The 19,478-nt window shown below is 38.4% G+C and overlaps 1 protein-coding gene across 1 annotated transcript in view; it reads left to right on the forward strand.

Annotated features, from left to right (window-relative positions):
* The window catches only part of si:ch1073-15f19.2 (T-cell surface protein tactile), a 109,784-nt gene extending 91,460 nt beyond the window's left edge, over window positions 1-18,324 (forward strand). The window contains exons 9-12 of the mRNA XM_043691198.1: window positions 794-932; window positions 13,820-14,212; window positions 16,003-16,114; window positions 18,081-18,324. Of these exons, the coding sequence (XP_043547133.1) occupies window positions 794-932; window positions 13,820-14,212; window positions 16,003-16,114; window positions 18,081-18,165 (729 nt within the window). The 3' untranslated portion in view covers window positions 18,166-18,324. The remainder of the gene's footprint in view (window positions 1-793; window positions 933-13,819; window positions 14,213-16,002; window positions 16,115-18,080) is intronic.
* The last annotated feature ends 1,154 nt before the right edge of the window (window positions 18,325-19,478 follow it).

A 19,478-nucleotide genomic window follows, 5' to 3' on the forward strand; every position in this document is an offset into this window, starting at 1 on the left:
CCCAACCCCACTCACCTATTGTACTCTATGCTACTTTCTCCCCACCCCTACCCTCCTCTCATTTAACTCTCCACCCTTCAGGCACTCTGCCTGTATTCCTGATGAAGGGCTTTTGCCCGAAACGTCGATTTTCCTGCTCCTCGGATGCTGCCTGAACTGCTGTGCTTTTCCAGCATCACTCTACTCCAGAATCTGGTTTCCAGCATTTGCAGTCATTGTTTTTACCACGTTATGTTGCAGGCTACTTTTAGCAATGTGCATGACTTACTCCAAATCTCCTCACTTTTTTAAGTTACATAAACTGGCCTGTAAAACTTTCTCTTGAAATGCTGCAAAATTACACTGGATTCACAGCTTCTTTCAAGGCCACAATACAGTCTCCAACATTCTCACTGGTAACCGATCCCATGGCCCAGGACAATAGCCTTGTGCAATTATGAATGGTTTCAGATTGTAGTCCAGTTTAAATGCAATATCTGACAATGGTATCATGTTCTGATTTAACAACAATATGGAAATTCTCCGGGCCTGCTCCAGTCCGAAATGTCACCCTTTTCCTTCCACCTACTGCCTGATGAACAGCAGGACTGAGTCAGTCCAGACCAATGCTTTGACTTAACATCACGCTCACCTTGCTTGAAGCTGACGAAGTAACAGGCCACAACATATTCAAACATCTCAAGTATTTCATTTTGTTCAGTTGTGCAGCCTATTCAACAGTTTTTAAATATTAAGCCCCATTTTAACTGAAAATTATGCCTCTCTATAAATTCTTGTGTTTTTTTCCCTGAAGGTTAATGGGACAGTATCAAGTTCCAATCCATTGATCTTGAAGAATATAACGGAAGAGACCGCTGGAATTTACGTCTGTGATGTTAATATTCCAGGAACTAATCTACATCACAGTTCTTACATTAATGTCATCATCAAAAGTAAGATCAAGGTGTTAAATGTCAGTTTTAGATGAGGAGAAACTTTAAGAGAAGTACCTTATGCAGAGAGCTAAAGAGGATTCATTGCAAAATTAAACTTGGTTCTGTGATGTAGATACAATGACAACACAATTGAGGTCTTGATTTGGAGATGCCGGTGTTGAACTGGGATCAGCAAAGTTAAAAATCACACAACACCAGGTTATAGTCCAACAGGTTTAATTGGAAGCACTAGCTTTCAGAACGCTGCTCCTTCACCTGGTGTTGTGTGATTTTTAACTTTTAACACAATTGAATGTAGTTGAGGCAAGGTCCTATCTATCTAGTGCCGGAAGTCCACAAAGAGGTTTAATTCTTAATAAATTTTTTATGGTGTCTTCTCTTGTTCCCACAAGGATCCTCTAATCCGCAATCAACCCCTTTGCATTGCCTCCTATCATAACCTCCTCTTCACTTTAACCTGAACCTTCTATGAAGATTCCAGAAGGCTTTGCCAAATTCCACTTTTCCCAAACCTCCAGTCAGCAAGTTGCCCATGAGATTCAGTTTTCACTGAGAGAACTCAAAAAGCAACAGATTGCCTGTACACATTACCTGCCTGATTCTGTGTGTCTGTGGGAAATCAAATATAATAAAACAAATGACGCAAAATAATGTTATGGTGAAGATATCATTTTTCCTAAGGGTATTTTAACAAAAGATTTGCCTGACATAAAATTGTATTGGGAACAGGGTAAGGCATTGGGAACAGGGTAAGGCACATGGATCAGAACGGAATGGATGATCCACCCAAGTGACCAGAGTGATAGCAGGAAATTCATCCTTCACAACATCAGCCGCCTCATTGCCGTTTAATGCGTTAAAGAGAGTTAATCAACTGGAGCTGAGACCGCCATCAGTCACTCAGAGATCTTCTGGCAAATCTGATTAGTCAGCAGCTCTGTTATCCCTGCAGTGCCACATCAAGAGGTGTTCATTGCTAGTACTATAAATAGTTCCACCAGATAGCAGCCAGTGGGTGTTTTGACTTGGGTGGGAAAGGTCGACCTTGAGTATGGGGTGTTGATGGTTAGAGGGGCTATTGGTCCTCATCCTAAAACAACTTTATTCTTTCTCTGGACTCTGCATCCAGAAGTGCTGGTGTGAATGAGCTGGTCAGCAATGACTGGGGCTGGTAGGTGGTCAGCACACATCTAGCCACTGACATGAACAATGGAATCTGACATGTACCAGCCTCTAAGAACCATTATAGCACATCTCCAAATCCTTTAAACTGCATCTCAATACTACACCTCGGGTTGCATTGGCAACTCTCATTGTAATGCTGCAGCAAGGACACTTTGCACTCAGGAACAAACAAAGATCCTGACAACACATTTTGACTTTAGAAGTACAACTGAAGCTTCAAGTAATTTCACATTTTTGAGTTGATGTCGCACCAATAACATCTAAGTCAAAAAAATTGACCAATTCACTGCAAGTGTTGACGTAAAACCCTGGTTCAATGAAGAGTGCAGGATAGCATGCCAGGAGCAGTCTCAGGCATACCTAAAAATGAGGTGCCAAACTGATGAAGCTACCAAACTGGACTATTTGCATGCCAAACGGCATAAACAGCAAGTGATAGACAGAGTTAAGCCAACCCACAACCAACGGATCAGATCTTAGCTCTGCAGTCCTTCCACATAAAGTCATGAATGGCGCTGGACAATTAAACAACTCACGGGAGGAGGAGGCTCCATCCTCAATGATGGACAAGCCCAGCACATCTTTATAAAAGATAAGGCTGATGCATTTGCAACAATCTTAAGTCCAAAGTGCCGAGTGGATGATCCATCTAGGGTTCCTCCATTAGTCCCCAGCGTCACAGATACTGGTCTCCAGCCAATTTGATTCACTCCACATGATATCAAGAAACAGCTGGAGGCACTGGATACCGCAAAGGCAATGGGCCCTGAAAACATTCCAGCAACAGTACTGAAGACGTGTGCTCCAGAACTTGCCGTTCCCCTAGCCAAGCTCTTCCAGTACAGTTACAACATTGGCATCTACCCGACAATGTGGAAATTTCCCCAGGTATGTCCTGTATAGAAAAAGCAGAACAAATGCAACCCAGCCAATTACTGCCCAGTCAGTCTACTCTCCACCAAGCAGTAAAGTGATGGAAGGGATCATCGACAGTGCTATCAAGCAACACCTGCTCAGCAACTACCTGCTCAGTGACGCCCAGTTTGGGTTTTGCCAGGGTCACTCAGCTCCTGAGCTCATTACAGCCTTGGTTCAAACATGGGCAAAAGAGCTGAATTCCAGAGGTGAGGTGAGAGTGACAGCTCTTGACACCAAGGTCGCATTTGACCGAGTATGGCATCAGGATCCCTGGCAAAACTGGATTCAATGGGGATTGGTGGCAAACACTCTGCTGGTTACAGTCATACCTGGCACAAAGGTTGTGGTTGTGGAGGGTCAGTCATCTCAGCTCCAGGACATCTCTGCAGGAGTCCCTCAGGGTAGTGTCCAAGGCCCAAGAATCTTCAGCTGCTTCATCAATGACCTTTCCCCTGTCATAAGGTCAGAAGTGGGGATGTTCACCGATGATTGCACAGTGTTCAGCACCATTCGTAGTCCATGCTCAAATGCAATTAGATCTGGACAATATCCAGGCTTGGGTCGACAAGTGGCAAGTAACATTCACACCATACAAATGCCAGACATCACCAATAAGAGGCACTCTAACCACTGCCCCTTGACATTCAGTGGTACTACCATCACTGAATTCCCCAGTGTCAACATCCTTGGGGGCTACCATTGACCAGAAACTCAACTGGATTCACCAGATAAACACAGTGGCTACAAGACCAGGTCAGAGACTGTGGTGAGTAACTCACCTCCTGACACCCCAAAGTCTATCCACTATCTACAAGGCTCAAGTCAGGAGTGTGATAGAATACTCCTCACTTGCCTGGATGGGTGCATCTCTAACAACACTCAACAAGCTTGATACCATCCAGGACCAAGCAATCCACTTGATTGGCTCCCCCTACAAGTTCCCTTCCAAGCCACACACCGCCCTGACTTGGAAATATACTGCCGTTCCTTCACACTCATTGGGTCAAATCCTGGAATTCCCTGCCTATCAGCATTGTGGGTCAACCCACACCAAGTGGACTGCAGCGATTCAAGAAGGCAGCTCACCACCACCTTCTCAAGGGCAAATAGCGATGGGCTATCAATACTGGCCCAGCCAGCAATGCTCAAGTCCCACAAATGAATTTTAAAAAGTACTGGATGTGATTTCACCAAAACAAACTTAGTTTAAAGGCTTACAGAACTGGTCTTTGTCTCCATAACCATTAAATAATTCAGAAAGACATTTCTAAATGAACACAAACAATATATCACTAACACATTGTTAGAAAACAGATGATGGTTTGCAACAACTGTAACTGGTCAGCGACATCTTCAGGTTCTTGACTCTAAGGCAATTATTGCAACCATCATCAGGTCTAGTCAATGCAATGTATCCAGTCTCACCCATCAAGACAGTGTTCAGCATTTCTTGATAAAGGCAAGCTATGCTTTCTAGAGGAGGACATTCATCCAGGGTGAGTTAAGGTGAAACACAATGCTGCACTGCTACACATGAAGAAGAGGGAATGAAAAATAAAGCAAAGACATCAGTGAAATCTAAGAGGTATCTGGAATATCACTGCTTTTGGAAGCCAGACAATGCATGTGCTTAACATGACACATCCCATGGATGGCATCGATAGAGCTGAAGCCTTTACATCCATCCAAGTGATATACCCAAAAAGAAATGGACAACTTGCATGAAATGGCAAGATAAAAACTGGTGTAAGTTTGAATATCATCTCTCTACACATAAGTTCATCATGTACTTGGATAAACCTGCACAATGTAGTGCAATTCACATATGATAACCTTGCTGCATACAATGGAACTGGCATCCCTTGCAGTAGCATTATTTATCTTCAAAGTCAATATGGCTCCTCAAGACAAACCGCTGAATTCTTTCATGTAGTGTGGCAGTTGATCCAGCCATTACTGGTCCACATGCATGTATAGATTTCAACATTTCTATGATCAATGAGGTCACAAACTCAATAGCTAAAGATTCCAAACTTTAATAACAGATTTCTATGTCAATATAAATAATTGAGACACCCTCTCATTTTACACAAGATGCATTCTGAACGGCGACGCAAGATTGCTGCTGATATTTTCCATTTCCAAGCACATGATTGCATTCTACAGGCTGATTAGTTCACCAGATTCCCCTTTGTATAACGAATTAAAAATATAGCTGGTGCATTGGTTGTTGATACACTGACTGCCATATTGAGTATGTTCAATGCGTCTGATAATGGTCCATCCTCATGTCACTACCATCAGTTAAATGATTTCACAGAATGCACCGTTCGTACAGTAAAATTCATGAACATTAAATGTAACATGATTTTCTTAGATTCTCAATTAGTTGTGTTAAATTTACATACTGGTCCTCATTTTCAATTGGATTGAGTCACTATAATGTGTTCAGTCAATCAGTTTTAGTTACATAATATAAGAGTAACATTCTATAAGCACAGAACTCTGACTATGTATACATCTGTGATCTTACAGCAACATAAGTAATTAGTGTTGTTAATGAACTTCAAGATATCTGTCTCTTCAAAAACTGAGATCACATGCTGGCAGTGATGTTCAACCAAAGGTATCAGACCATATCAAGTCGAGGAGCACGCTCGAAAAGTCAGATGGTCTACTTCTTCTCGTAATTCAGTTATATGTTAGTATGCTTGTATGACACATCCCTTTTTTAACACAGTGTGAGCGGGTATGTGAGTAGGGAACAGAGTGAGAGGTCTTGGGGTATGAATGTATCAGGGGTGTGCGTTACATGGAAAAACTCAGGGCAGATAGTGAGGTCAGGCTGGTAGGTATTTGGGGAAAGAGGTTGTTGCACTGGGGGCAGTTGAGCAAGTCCTGAGGCATGGGTGGGTGGGTTGGCCACTCATCATTGTTGTTAGTCACTGATTGATGACAGAAATAAACACCAGGACAATACTATAGTAAGTATTACCAGGTAAGTGTCATGCATTAGGGTCCAAGTCTCTGAAGCTTATGTCAGTACTGCAGATGTTTTCAGATTTACCTGGGCAATAGAAAATGCCAATTGCAAAATTAAATTACTGCAAGTGTAGAGGGGCAAAACTTCTGAGAGGTCACAGAGTGCAGCAAAAGCAAAAGTCTCATTAGTTGCTGTCAATATTAGAAGATCCAGCCTGATGGTTCAGGTTTATGACATTTTGTTAGAATTTTTGCTAAATCTGGCAGCTTGTCCTTGGGGGCTGATGGTTCGAATCTTCAATGGATGCAGTTCTCTTTTTGTTCACCAAGTAATTCATTCGTTCATTCAAACTCCTCATCAGAAGGATACTTTTTTGAGCTTTACTTTGTCAGGTTTATCACAGGTCACTCGAAGGTCAGATTGTACTGGATAACATTTTCAGACTTGAGGCTTTTTCCCAGAATACCTATTACACAAAACATTATAATTACTTTCATAAGAGAATAAGATCAGTCAAGGTGAAGGAAAGGTCTTTCAAACCCAATAGCATTCACCTCTCCAATATTAAATCTCACCCAGCCTAGCAACCAAATGCATTTTATTGTGTTGAAATATATTGAACTCTACTGATTTACAGGCATTTCTAACATTTAGAATCCTTTGAGGAAAGAACATTCTTTAAGAATCTAATTTAAAATTATGTTCTGCTCATTTAAATTGATGTTCATGAAACCTCCCTTCACCTCCTCTGCCTGATTTAGGTTTTATATATTGTAGGTTCTCCTTGAGATCCCTTTATGAGAAACAAAACCAGGATAAAAGCAGTAATGCTTTGAAATCTCAATCAAGTTATCATTAACCTTTTTCTCTCTATAGTTAAAATGTTCCTCATGGGCTTACGTAGGGTCATCGCCTTTATCCATTGAATCAATCATCATTTCACTTGTGTGCCGTCTCTTTTAAAATGTCGCAATTATGTTTGGATGTAGTGGAGATTTGGAAATTAGTGGAAATTTATGTTTTGTTCTCCCCATCCCTGAGCATTTGAATGTACGTTTTTGATTGTCAAGTGCAGAGTTTAGTTATACAGGCTGACAAGAAACTGGAATGGATGTGACCGACTCAAGGTTATGCTATCCCTTGAATCTAATTCTCCAATATGTATTCTCCCTATGACATTCGAAATTAAGATCCATCAGAACCAATAAATTATAAAGCTGCAGGGTCAACTTAAGCTCCACTGGTCTGACCAACGATTTACATCATACAGTAGAAACTAATCGTTTGCTGTCAGCAATATGCCTGCCCAATATTTGGTATCATAGAAATTTGAACATATTAATTAGGTGCAGGAGTCTACCATTTGACCTCTCAAATCTGCTTTGCCTTTCAACAAGATCATGACTGATCTTCTTATTCGACATTCCTGCCTGTAACTGATAACCTTCCACTTTCTTACTTGTCAAGAATGTATCTACCTCTGCCTTAAAAATATTCACAGACTCTTCTTCCCCTACATTTTGTGGAAGACCAATTTACAGACTGATGACCCTTTGTGAGAACACATTTTCCTGATCTCTGTCTTAAATTGTTAACCTCTCATTTTTAAACACCGATCCCTCGTTCTAGGTTCTCCTACAATGGGAAGCATCCCTTCCGCATTCCCCCAATCAAGATTTTTCAGATTCCGTTTTATGTTTCAGTTATATCGCCTTTTACTCTTCGAAATTCAAAAGGATACAAGCTTAGCCTGTCCAACATTTCCACATAAGACAATCTGCCTATTCCAGGTATTATTCCATAAATTTTCTCTGAAACACTTAAATGCTTTTGCATCTTTCCTTAAAAAAGGAAACTAATACTGTACACCGTACTCCAGAGATCACCAGCGTTCTGTATAATCAAAGCATAACCTCCCTATTTTTGGTGTTCAATTGCAATAATCAATAACATTCCACTAGCTTTCCTAATTACTTGCTGCATCTACATGCTAATGTTTTATGATTCATATGCTGAAACAGCCAAACCACACTGCTTGTTACAGATCTGCAACCTTTCACTTAGATAATGTCTTTTTTATTATTCTTCCTTCCAATATGGACATTTTCCAACACGATACTCCATTTTTCAGATCTTAGCTTTTTCACTTAGCCTATGTCTTGTAGCTTTCTCTTCAAATTACTTTTCTGTCTTTGTGCCATCAGAAAATTTAGTAACCAAAACTTTCATCCATCTAAATATCCAGGTAAATTGTAAACAGTTGAGGCCCCTGCACTGATTCCACACTCATTTCATCTTGCAAGCCAGAAAATGAAACAATTATGTCACTCTTTGTTTCACATTAGCTAGCCAATCTTCCATCCATGCCAATATGTAACTCCTATAATATAGTCTTTTTATTTTCTACAATAACCTTTGTTGTGACACCTCATCAATTGCCTCTTGGAGAGTTAAGTTCAGTACATTTACCAGTCACCTTTTATCCACAGTACATGTTACTTCTTTAAAGAACTCTAGTAATTGAATTAAACATGTTTCCCATCATGCTGTCTCTGCTAATGACTTTGAATGTATCTAACTGTCCTATCACATCATATTCTAACATCCGCATGATAAGTGTTAGGCTAACTTGTCTTTAACTTCCTGTTTTCTGTCTCCCTCTCTTTTTGATTAAAGGAGATAAGTATGAGGCAGTTCAACATAATAGGAGGTGAGTACAATGCTGATTGGTTTGCACTGCTGCAGAAGATTAATCCCTACTGTTCCACCTTGCCTTAAACTCTACAACTGCTGATGACTGCTGAACACAACTGCTTGGTGACTGCCAACCTGCATATTTAGGTAACTTTGGGCATGTTTCATATGGGATGCACCGGTCTTCCATTTATCAGTGCTCCTGGAAATTCTATCAGGTGAATGTTAGATATCAGGGAGGTGGCTAAGATATCCCCTCTCAACCTACATTCCAACTGGTGGTGGCCTGTCTTTTCAGGTGTAAAATGGATGATTGTGTGTTGAACTAGTTTAATGTTTAACCAGTTCACTTCTGTCCTTCAGAGAAAGGGACCTGTCTCGCACTTTAGGAAGGATGTGAAAGAATTAGAAAGGGAGCAATAAAGATTTAGAAAGATGGTTCCAGGAATGAGGTACTTCAATTAGCAGGATGCATTTTAGAAATTGAGGCTGTTTTCCATTAAAAAAAGAGTAAGTTGAGAAAGACTGTGTACTATTGCTACTACTGTTACTGCTGCTCCTCCTGGTTCTGCTGCTGGGCCCTATCTGTTGATTTTGGCTGCTGCCGCTGATTTTGATGCTACTCCCTAGGCTCTGCCCGGAGCCATACCTGTGGAATGGTGTGACTGCTGCTGATATTGTTACAGTTGGTGCTGGTGCCGAGGCCTAGTATAGTAGTATACAATCTTGAAACAAAATCTCCGTCCATCAGAAACTCCCCTCACAGTACACTGGCTGTGATCAGCTAGCTCAGAGTCAGTCCCTGAACTGAGGAGATTATGAACCCCTTATTTATATTGATCAGTCAAGGCTTTTCTGATTGGTGTAATGGTCAGAATTAATCTTCAGCAACAGTGCAAACCAAACAGCATTGTATTGACCTCCTACTACATTGAACTGCCTCAAACATAGTCAAGAATCTTATGGTCAATAAGATTCACCTGGTTCCAATCACTAAACTGAGTTTTCCTTTAGCTTCATTTTATCTTCTATGCCCTTTTTAGTGGCTCATTGGATTCTTTCAGAGGCAATCATATTGCGAAGAATAAAAGTAATGCATGGATCAGACCTGAATGAGATTAGAATTCCCAATAATCACCTTTCAGATTTTTAAAAGTTCCTTTTTTACTTTTGTACATTTCAAATTGAAATTTGAATTTAAACTCACAAATGGCTGTGAAAGAATTTGTACTCCTTCTCTGGGACAGTTTTTTTCAGTCACGTGTGGAATGAATTGCCCGAGATACAAATACAGTTACAATATTTAAAAGAGATTTGGACAGGTCCAAAAATAGGAAAGGTTAAGAGGGATGAGAGCCAAATGCAGGCAAATGGGATTACCTTAGATGAAGAAACTTGAGCATGGATGAGTTGCACCGAAGGGTCTGTTGCCATGTTGTATGACTGTATGAATCTATGAATCTCCGAGAGGATATTTGATAGAGTTATTCAATATCCCGAAGGCTCTGGATAGTGTAGATAGAATAGAATAGTTTCTTTCAGTGTGGTGAGTTGTAAACCAAAGGGCAACAATTATCAGAAGGCAGTAATTCAAGGTGAAAGAACCAAAGGCAAATCATTTTTGCTCAGTCTGTGGTTCATATACTGGATGTATTATCCTGGAGTGTGATGGTGGAAGATTCAATGTGGCCTTTGAAAGGGAATTGGATGATCATCTGAGAAGGAAAAATAAGCAGGGTTACATGGGATGGGCAGGGGAGGTGAATAGAATGAGCGAAGTTTCTCTTGTACAGAGACAACATGAACAAAAAGGGCTGAATATCTTCCTTTTGTGCTGTCACAGTTCTACGATTCTATACTCTTCTAGAAGTAATAGGATAAAAACTAATTCAGAGTGTAGCACAGAGGAATAAACCATAGATCAGGTTTACTTAAAATAAAAACAGTACGCCTGATGAAAAACTGAGCAACAAATTATCACAATTAATAAAGTGTATTTGTTCATTCTGAACACAGAAAATGTTCAATGACTAATCTGATTCTTTACCGGCCTCTTCAATAATATTTGACCTGGATGCTAACAACATTGGTTTATAAAGCTTATGATATCAGTTTCTATGGAAGTTCCTATCTTTTTCTTGATGGCCTGATAAGAACTAATGTACTAGAAATACAGCCACTAGATATACACATGGTATGTTTGTTCATTCATCCTCAGCAGTTATGTGCACCCTTCCCAAAGGCAGGCCCTTGATTCATTATCTGCTTTGAGCTTCTTACTGAGCAGTTTTCTTGGCAGTTTGTATCAGTGGTGGTTTGTCGTTGTCTTCCACTCTCAGAGGCAGTGCAAAGAGAAAGCTCTCCAGTCAATCTCAGCTCAAACATAAATTGAACGGGTGCTGTTGATAATAATCCGAATCATATGCTAATCATCTAACTTAACTGGTCCATCAAACACACAGTCCCTTTTGAAATTTGTAGCAAAATCAAGGGAAATCAAAAGTAAAGCTATTAAAATAAATTAAAGCTGCCAATCACACATTATTTATACAGGAATACAGCAGGTAAATGGGTTAAAGAGACTGAATGCCTTTCCTGGCTGAGACTATTGCTACATTACTCTAATGCTCTGTTGCATATAGTTAAAAACAGAGGCAGAATTTTTAAAGGTTGGGTACAGTCGTAGAAAGGTGATTGTAATTGTCTCTGCCGTTAATCCACCATACTGTTGGTTGTAAGTCAATGATTTGGTCAAGTGAACTATTTCTCCATAGTCTTTTTCAATCAAAGCTAGAATTATGGTGATTAGTGGAAAGAAGTCATGTGGAAACTTCAGGTAACCAAGAAAGTCTACCATTCCACAGACTACTCGGCTTCAATTGTTTCTAACAAAATACATATACATGTATTGGTTACTCAAGTTAAATTTGCTTTTGCTTTAATATGTCAATCACAGTACAAAGTTGTAATGAAAACTATCTGAAAGTATTCTGTTGCTTTGGAATTAACCAATATTAAAATATGAAGTTGCAATCAAGCAAAGATATTAGAAAGTGAAGCTCCAAGATAGGCTGGGTAATTTTTTCAAGTAAATCTAGTTTAATCCTCAAATTGGTGAAATAAACATTGAAAATAAAATATAGCATGGACAAAATAATGCATTTCATCTCGCCATCAGCTGCTGCAAGAAATTCTATTTATGAAAGAATATGTTTAGTTGTTTATGAAGATTGTCTACAAGGCTGTCACTTTCTGGTGTTCATAAAGGTTGTGTCTTCTACTTTCTGTAATTTTTAATACTGTGCATTGAAATAAGAAGGAACTGGGATTTACACGGGTGTACGCTACTTTGAAAGCAAGGAATTTGATACCTATATGAACCCTGTTTATACAGCTGTCGGTTCCAGCAATGTCCAGATGAACTGGAGCTGAGGGGTTGTTTATAAGTGAAGCTGATTGGTTTGTGGACTTGGGGACCAGTCATTATTGACAACGGTCCTCTGGCTGTCAACTGCCATGTGATTGGTTGTCAGGTGGCTGAACAGCTTGGGCTGGGAATAAGACAGAGAGAAACTATTTGAACCAGAAGAGAACCCTGCAGATCCACTACAGCCAAAAACTCTTTTTTTCAGTCATCTGCAGTAAACTCTTGTAAACCTAAAGAAAATGGATCTATACTTCCTACAGCAGTTAATGCAAGCTCTGATCTTGAATTGGATAAGTCAAAGTTTTACACATGAACCAACCGCTTGTGCCTCTTGTAAACCTTGTAAAAGAACGATGAGGGAAACTTTGGCTCACAAGAACAAACCCGACAGATCATGTGAATAAAGATGGGCTAACTGTGTTTCCAGTTGCTCTTCCACCATGTGATTTTTTTTTGCCTGTGTGTGTATGTGTGTCTCAGTCAGTTAAGGGTTTAGGGTTTTAATTTCTGAGTGCCCTTAATTTAGTTTAATTGTTTACCTCTAGATAGAATTAAATGGCCTCTAACAAATACTGATTTCTTGTTAAGTACAGAAACCTGGTCCGTGATTTCTGTCAACTAGGGTATAAAAATTAGGTAGTTTGGAGGTTTTGCATGTTTCTTTTAAAACTTTAACTTTTGTAACAACTCTAAGAATAATGGGAATTGATTGCCAGTGCATGACCCCATTCAGGTGTAACATGTAATGGAATTCCCATGAATTATTTAATCACAATACAATGGTTCACTGTTCACCTTGGGCATGTTATCCTAGATTTCCTAGAACTTATATTTATGTTTTGTTTCATAGGCAGTGTGAGCTTCCATATGGAAATGAAGATTTGTAATTGACACAAGGAAAAAAAGGAGCTGAAATAAGTTCAAACTTGTAACTGTGGCACAAGTGCTTGTAACTATTTCCTATATGATTTTAAGAGGAACTGCTTTAATTTAATGATTTAGGTTATTTGTTCTTTTGTGAGATCTATATGAAGCATCTACACAGCTCACTGTGTTGCTTCCGAATTAATCACAATGCAGCAAAAGAAGATATAAATCTCATTTTTCCATTTTTACCCTCTGAAAGTAAATGTTTTGATCTGTTCATGTATTTATTAAAATGAGTTATAACAATTCAACAGCTGGAGTGATTTAATCACTCTGCACCTCTTCAAAGTTCTAACAGCATTTCAGTAGAACAAAAATAAAAACATGGTTGGGGCTTACTTTTCTGATTCCTCCTCCATTTCTGTACAACATAAAGCTACCTATTTCATCACCTGTTATGTGTTCTGTAGCTCATTCAAAAGGTTGCACAAAGATCCTTTTAGGGTGAAATATCCCAAACACTCAAGTAATTAATCAGTGAGGTACTATCCCCACCGGCTTCAGAACTAATTTGGCAACAACTTCATTCTTAAGGGTCACTGATGAATCTGTTGGTGTCAGTACACTATTGCAGGCTTTTGCATTGGTTTTCACTTATTAAACTGAAGGTAGACTCCTCAATGAAGCCTGGTCATCTTAATTTCATAAATATAGTTAATTCTAGATTTATTTTAAATTGTGCTTCCTGCTATGTAGCTCTCTATTCTACTATACATATCACTAATTAATGCAGGAAAATATCTTTTTTAGGCAATGAATCCTATACCAGAAGTGGGTCAACTACTATGATGCAGCTATCAATTGCCACTGGTTCAGCCACCATCTCAGAAAACTCTACCAGCACTGTACTATTGACTAATGCTGGATTGTCCACCACCATTCAATCTTCTCAAACATCAGCTGCATTTGGATCATCTACTAGCGTTGCCATTGCATCATCCAGCAGCCATGGACTATCAACCACAATTGGGTTATCCACTAGTGAGAAACAGTTTACCACTATTCAGCCATCAATTAGCTTTGGATTAACCAACAGTACTGAATCATCTCTGGAAAATACCGAACTACCATTCAATGACACCACATTATACTCAACAGTGAATTATGGCAATGGGACAACCCTCATTAACATGGATGACAAAGGTAAATATTACTTTATAAATGTGGGTAATTTTTTTTTGACTTTGTGAGTTTAACATATAAATGTTTCATGCAAAAAATGGATGATTTACTTGTGGTACTTTATAGCTGTGCAAAGGATCAACCAGCCAGCTCTAAGTGGTGAGCAACAAAGATGGTGACCATACATGTTGGTAGTTAACTTTTATACTCAGCATTTAAGTTCAATCCTGTGTTTGGAGGGACATTTTTTACGACTTAAGAAGTCAACTTGTGCAGTGACATCTATGGTCGTAAAACAAGAAGGTACAGTCACATTATCCTTTGGCTAACTATCAGACCAGTGATTTTTGGTGAAACATAGACTTTCTTTAGATGGAGCATCCTTCAATAATAAAACACAATTGTTTATTGTCCATGTATTCAAATCTAGTAACTCAATGAAGGTGAAATCAGCCTGAGAAAAGCAGAGATATCTTTATTTTGTACAGTTTATGATTTGCATCTGCAAATAAAACACATAAAACATCTGGAAATAAAACATATTTTAAAGTGTTAAGCCAAACAGAAATATTTAACAGTCATTTCTTGATGATATATATCTGAGATATCTTGATACTGATAAATTATTTCCACATGGTAGATACTTTCACCTTTTCGTACTATTTAAATTATCCCATAATGCTCATTGACCTAGAGTCAGTGGAAAACAGGAGTTTCCTACTGAGCAAGAAGGATCATTTTAACTGTGCATATTTTTCAATTAATATAGGTATATTAATTATATCAAGTGCATGAAGACCCATTTATGTATCAGATACAAATTCCTAATCTTTTTCCTTTTTTTATTCATTCATGGGACATGGGGAGAAATTGGACTTTGCCAGTAGTATTAAATGAGTGATTGTCCACAAGCAGATATTTGAACAGTCTGTCCAATTTCCTTTAATTTCAACCTCAATGAAAAGCAATCTCCACTGAGAAATAAAAAGATTGCTTTATGTGTCACCAAAGACAACTTTCATTGTAGATTCATGATTGCCTGTTGTCCCCAACACTGGAGACCAACTTCACTTCAATTCTCAGTTGCTTGTGATTATTAATTTTTAAGCCTAGTTTCACTTATCACCCATTATTGCCTATGTTTGATAATGCTGGGGAACAGTGTTAATGCTGATTTTCTGCCATGGTGTCAATATTTGTTGCTCATCCCCAATTGCCCTTGAGAGGTGATGTTGAGCCATTATCTTGAATCACGGGAGTTCCTGTTATAGAGGTACCCCTGCAGTGAAATTTACACAAATCTACTAAAAGAAATTTCTTGGAGATTATGAGTAATCCTAAAAAGTCTTGTATTTATGGCCTATCTGTACTGACCCTGACAAGTTGGTAGGTCTTTTCTTTGAAATACTGCAATTCGTTTGTCTGAATGTCTAAAATGTACCCTAGCCATGTGAATATCTAGTTTGGGAGCACAAATTTATCAAATGCACCCTATCGATACATGGAAAAAGAAAGCTATATAAACCTAAGTTGGAGTAATATATTTTCCCCTAAACCCATAACTTCTCTATTCTTTCTAGTTCCTAAAATATGTTGTTCCTAAATTTCTACCTGGTTCACCCAATTACCTACATGTGACACAGCAACTTAGCACTGTTAGGTTTATTATGGAGAAATAGCTCTTTAAGTCTCCCTATTACCCATTCATATTTCCAATTCTTTCCAACACTCCATGAAGCTTTATTCAGCATTTCAGAATAAAAAGTAAGCACTATTTTAAAATTATCAATATGTTATTGTATCTTTTGCAGACACTGAAGGCACTGTGTCAGTGGCAGTGGTGATAGTGGTAATTCTGTTCTTGGTGATCTGTGCTGCCATATTACCTTATCTCATCAAATCCTGGCAAGTCAGGAAAAAACTGTATGTATTATTTTGTTAATTTTCATATTGATGCGATTTTCAGTTTGATCAAAATGCTCACAAATTGTTTTCAAAAACCACCATAGTACACATGTTGTAAATCTGAAATGAAAGCAGAAAATCTGGAAACAGCAATGAAACGTGCTAACATTTCAGACTTCATGCTTTTTCATGAGAACCTCTGAGCTATGTATGATGGGTTTCTCATAGACATTCCACGTAAAGTCAACTTCAAGACCAGGCAAGTTGGGGAAGGGAACTGTCAGGTTTGGATGGAACATGTGAAAGTAAGGGTTGTTAGGAACCAGGCCAGACCCTCTCAAAACATTTCAAGAAGGTAGCCCAGACTCTAGTTTTTGTAGATGTTTGAAGCAGGTGTAGAATGGTTATTCCAGGAGCGATGCAGCTGGTCAAACCCCTCAGTTTTAAACAAAATAGAATTTATTTACAGACTACTGACTGAAACACAAACAAAAGAGAACTAAATTCAGAATAACGTAACCTATCTGAAAACCCAATCAACTCTATCGCAACTTAATGATGCTGTCCCAAATACTTGCAATATCCCCATAATCAACCCTTTAGCAAAAGAAGGTAAAACCAAACACAAGTTCTTTCAGGAGTTATTTCAGAAAGAGAGGACCAGCATGGAGCTGTTTCTTTGATCAGCAGCCTCAAGCAGACTGTTTGCTAAATCCAAACCAGAAATAAAATCCTGAACTGGGAGAACAGGCCATTCCCCTTTCATTGTACAAGTGTTTGAAAGAAATAAGCTTAAAGGCCTTTTCAAGTAGATATTTCAAGACATGTAGGAACCTCTGCCTTTATGACCCCTCTGAAAATAAAAACCAAGGACAATAAAACCTTGTCAAAGGAGCAGCATTTGCACAAGGTGGGCTAGGGTTAGGAGTAAAATTAATTCAATCCTTCAGCATGAGACAAGAATGCAAAGTAGATCAAAATGTCCATTTCTGTACAAAAAGATGAAATCATGGAGGAAACTGAGGTAGGAATAGAAAATGTGTGGTAAGTAACACAGATTTAGAAACATGGACCAGTTTCCTTGAGATTTCACACAGATTAATTTAACAGCTCAAATTACAATTTTCAGTTATGGGTAATTGTGTATGCATCTTCTTTCTAGTTTGATTCTGCTGGATTGCATGTTACAGTTGATCAGGTGGTTTCATCATGATCCTTGCCTCATTAACAAATCCAGCTTTTAAGACAGTACAGCTCTTAAAACAATAATACATCTGAGATTTTCCAAGATAAAATTACATACAGTAAGAGTGAAAGCAAGTTTGCAATCAGGTAGTCACAAAATTATTTAGTCCTTCCAAATAATAGTGTAATGGTGTAGCCTTCCAGTGTGATGTAAACTTCACTTTTGGGTATTCTGAACCCAATGTTCTAGAAGCTTGAATGTCGTTAGTGTGTTAGTTATAGTCCTGGTAGTCTTTCATGCATTCTTTGTTCAAGCTTATTTTTGAGTGTGTTTTGTGCATAATTGGATTTTCGGTTTGGCTTCTTTTCCTCCTCAATTTTTCTCCATGCAATCTAGTGATTTTATAGGATTTAGGCTCACTGCCCTCTTTGGATATTTCTAGAGGTAACCGTCTTCACTGGGTAGAATACATGATTGTGATTTTTGTCCGACGCACTGTTTAGGCAGTTCCACAACTGCGCTTCCATTATGCATTATCTTCATTCTCCCTTATTTTTTTAAAAAAAGTCTTTACAGTAGCAAGTAGAACCTCTTGGGCATAGATAGTGTGAGTAGATTGCTTTTTTTTAAATCTTGGTTTTGCTTTGAGACTGGAATACTCTCCAGGAACAGGAGGTGAAAACATTCTCCAGTGCATGCTGGCCTGGGAATCATATGAAATTCAGAACAAAATATTTGGAGCAAAAAAAATCAGTTTATGTTATGAATAAATAACATTGTGGTTTTGATTCCTAACAGGAATGGGCCGCCTCCATTTAAACCTCCTCCTCCACCAATAAAGTACACAGCTATTCAGGTATCTCCACAGGGTGAAGTCAACTAATGAAGATGGTGTTGATACTTGGATTGACAGCAGCATATAGTTTTACATTGTAGTTTTTAATGTGCAATATATGTGATCAATTTTATGCTTTTAGAATAACAGTACATATTATTAATACTCAGTGATTCAATTAATGCATTTACATCCTAAAACATTTGTACAGACTTACACAATTTTTATTACATATTAAAGTTTACTGTCAACTTCTTTTTCTGAATTCAATGGAGATTATTAATTTTTTTTAGTAGGAAAAAATTTTTATAAACAAATTAACTTTTATTCTACACTTGTTTCTTCAATATATATTAATCAATTTTATTCTTTCGGGCATTAAAGTCTTTCATGCCAGTATTGCATACTTCAGATGCAAAATTGCAAAACAAAATGAGAGAATGAAATCTCAAATTTGCCAGTCTTACATAACCCAAAACCAAAGCCTAAACTTGGAATGAAAATCATCTTGTGCTGTGCTTTATAAGACACTTCTATTGCCATACCATAAAACCGAACATTTGAATGGTTTTATGGCAGTAGTTTCAAGGATCGAGTGTCTTGGCATCACGACCATGATAGTTCTGGTTTAATGCATTTTGGGCTTGTTGTCTGACAGCATCCTGCAAGTTAAGTGCCAGGATGTGTATGTGTGGGAGGAGAGTTGGGTGAGTGGGGAGCATAATTAGAGAATTTAGATCAGGGTGGTGCTGGAAAAGCACAGCAGGTCAAGCAGCATCCAAGGAGCAGGAAAATCAACATTTCGGGCAAAAGCCCTTCATCGGCAAGGGCTAGAAGCCTGCAAGCATGTTTAGTACCAGTTACCAAAGTGGATGGAAATGTTTGTCCTGACTCTACAGGAATTCCAAAAATAATGTTCGGAAGCCATTGTATTCACACCTAGAAAGTCTGTCCAAAGAAGATTCAATACTGTATGAGCCATCTTAAAACAAGCATTCAAACATCTCATTGATCCATCCAAGATTTGGATATTTTTGGGGTATCTTGGCCTGCAAATGATAGTCTCCAAAACTGGGATTTTTGTCACCTTACATCAGTTTCTCTTTATCACTGGTTAACATTAAGTCTATTAGATTATTGAATTGAAAATTGTGGTAGTCTATCAACAATCATTGCAAGAGTGCAAAGATCTTATATATGGGGTAGTTCTGGTAAGCACTACATGCCACAGCTAAATATCTGGTATGTCCATTCCATCAAAATTAATCTCCTATACATCTTCATATGACTCTTTTATAATCTGGTGTACAAAACAGGCTCTGAGATTAGATTGTTAGAGTGTAGGGATTGAATCATATTGA

The sequence above is a fragment of the Chiloscyllium plagiosum genome, chromosome 6 (assembly GCF_004010195.1).
Source record: "Chiloscyllium plagiosum isolate BGI_BamShark_2017 chromosome 6, ASM401019v2, whole genome shotgun sequence".
NCBI lineage: Eukaryota > Metazoa > Chordata > Chondrichthyes > Orectolobiformes > Hemiscylliidae > Chiloscyllium > Chiloscyllium plagiosum.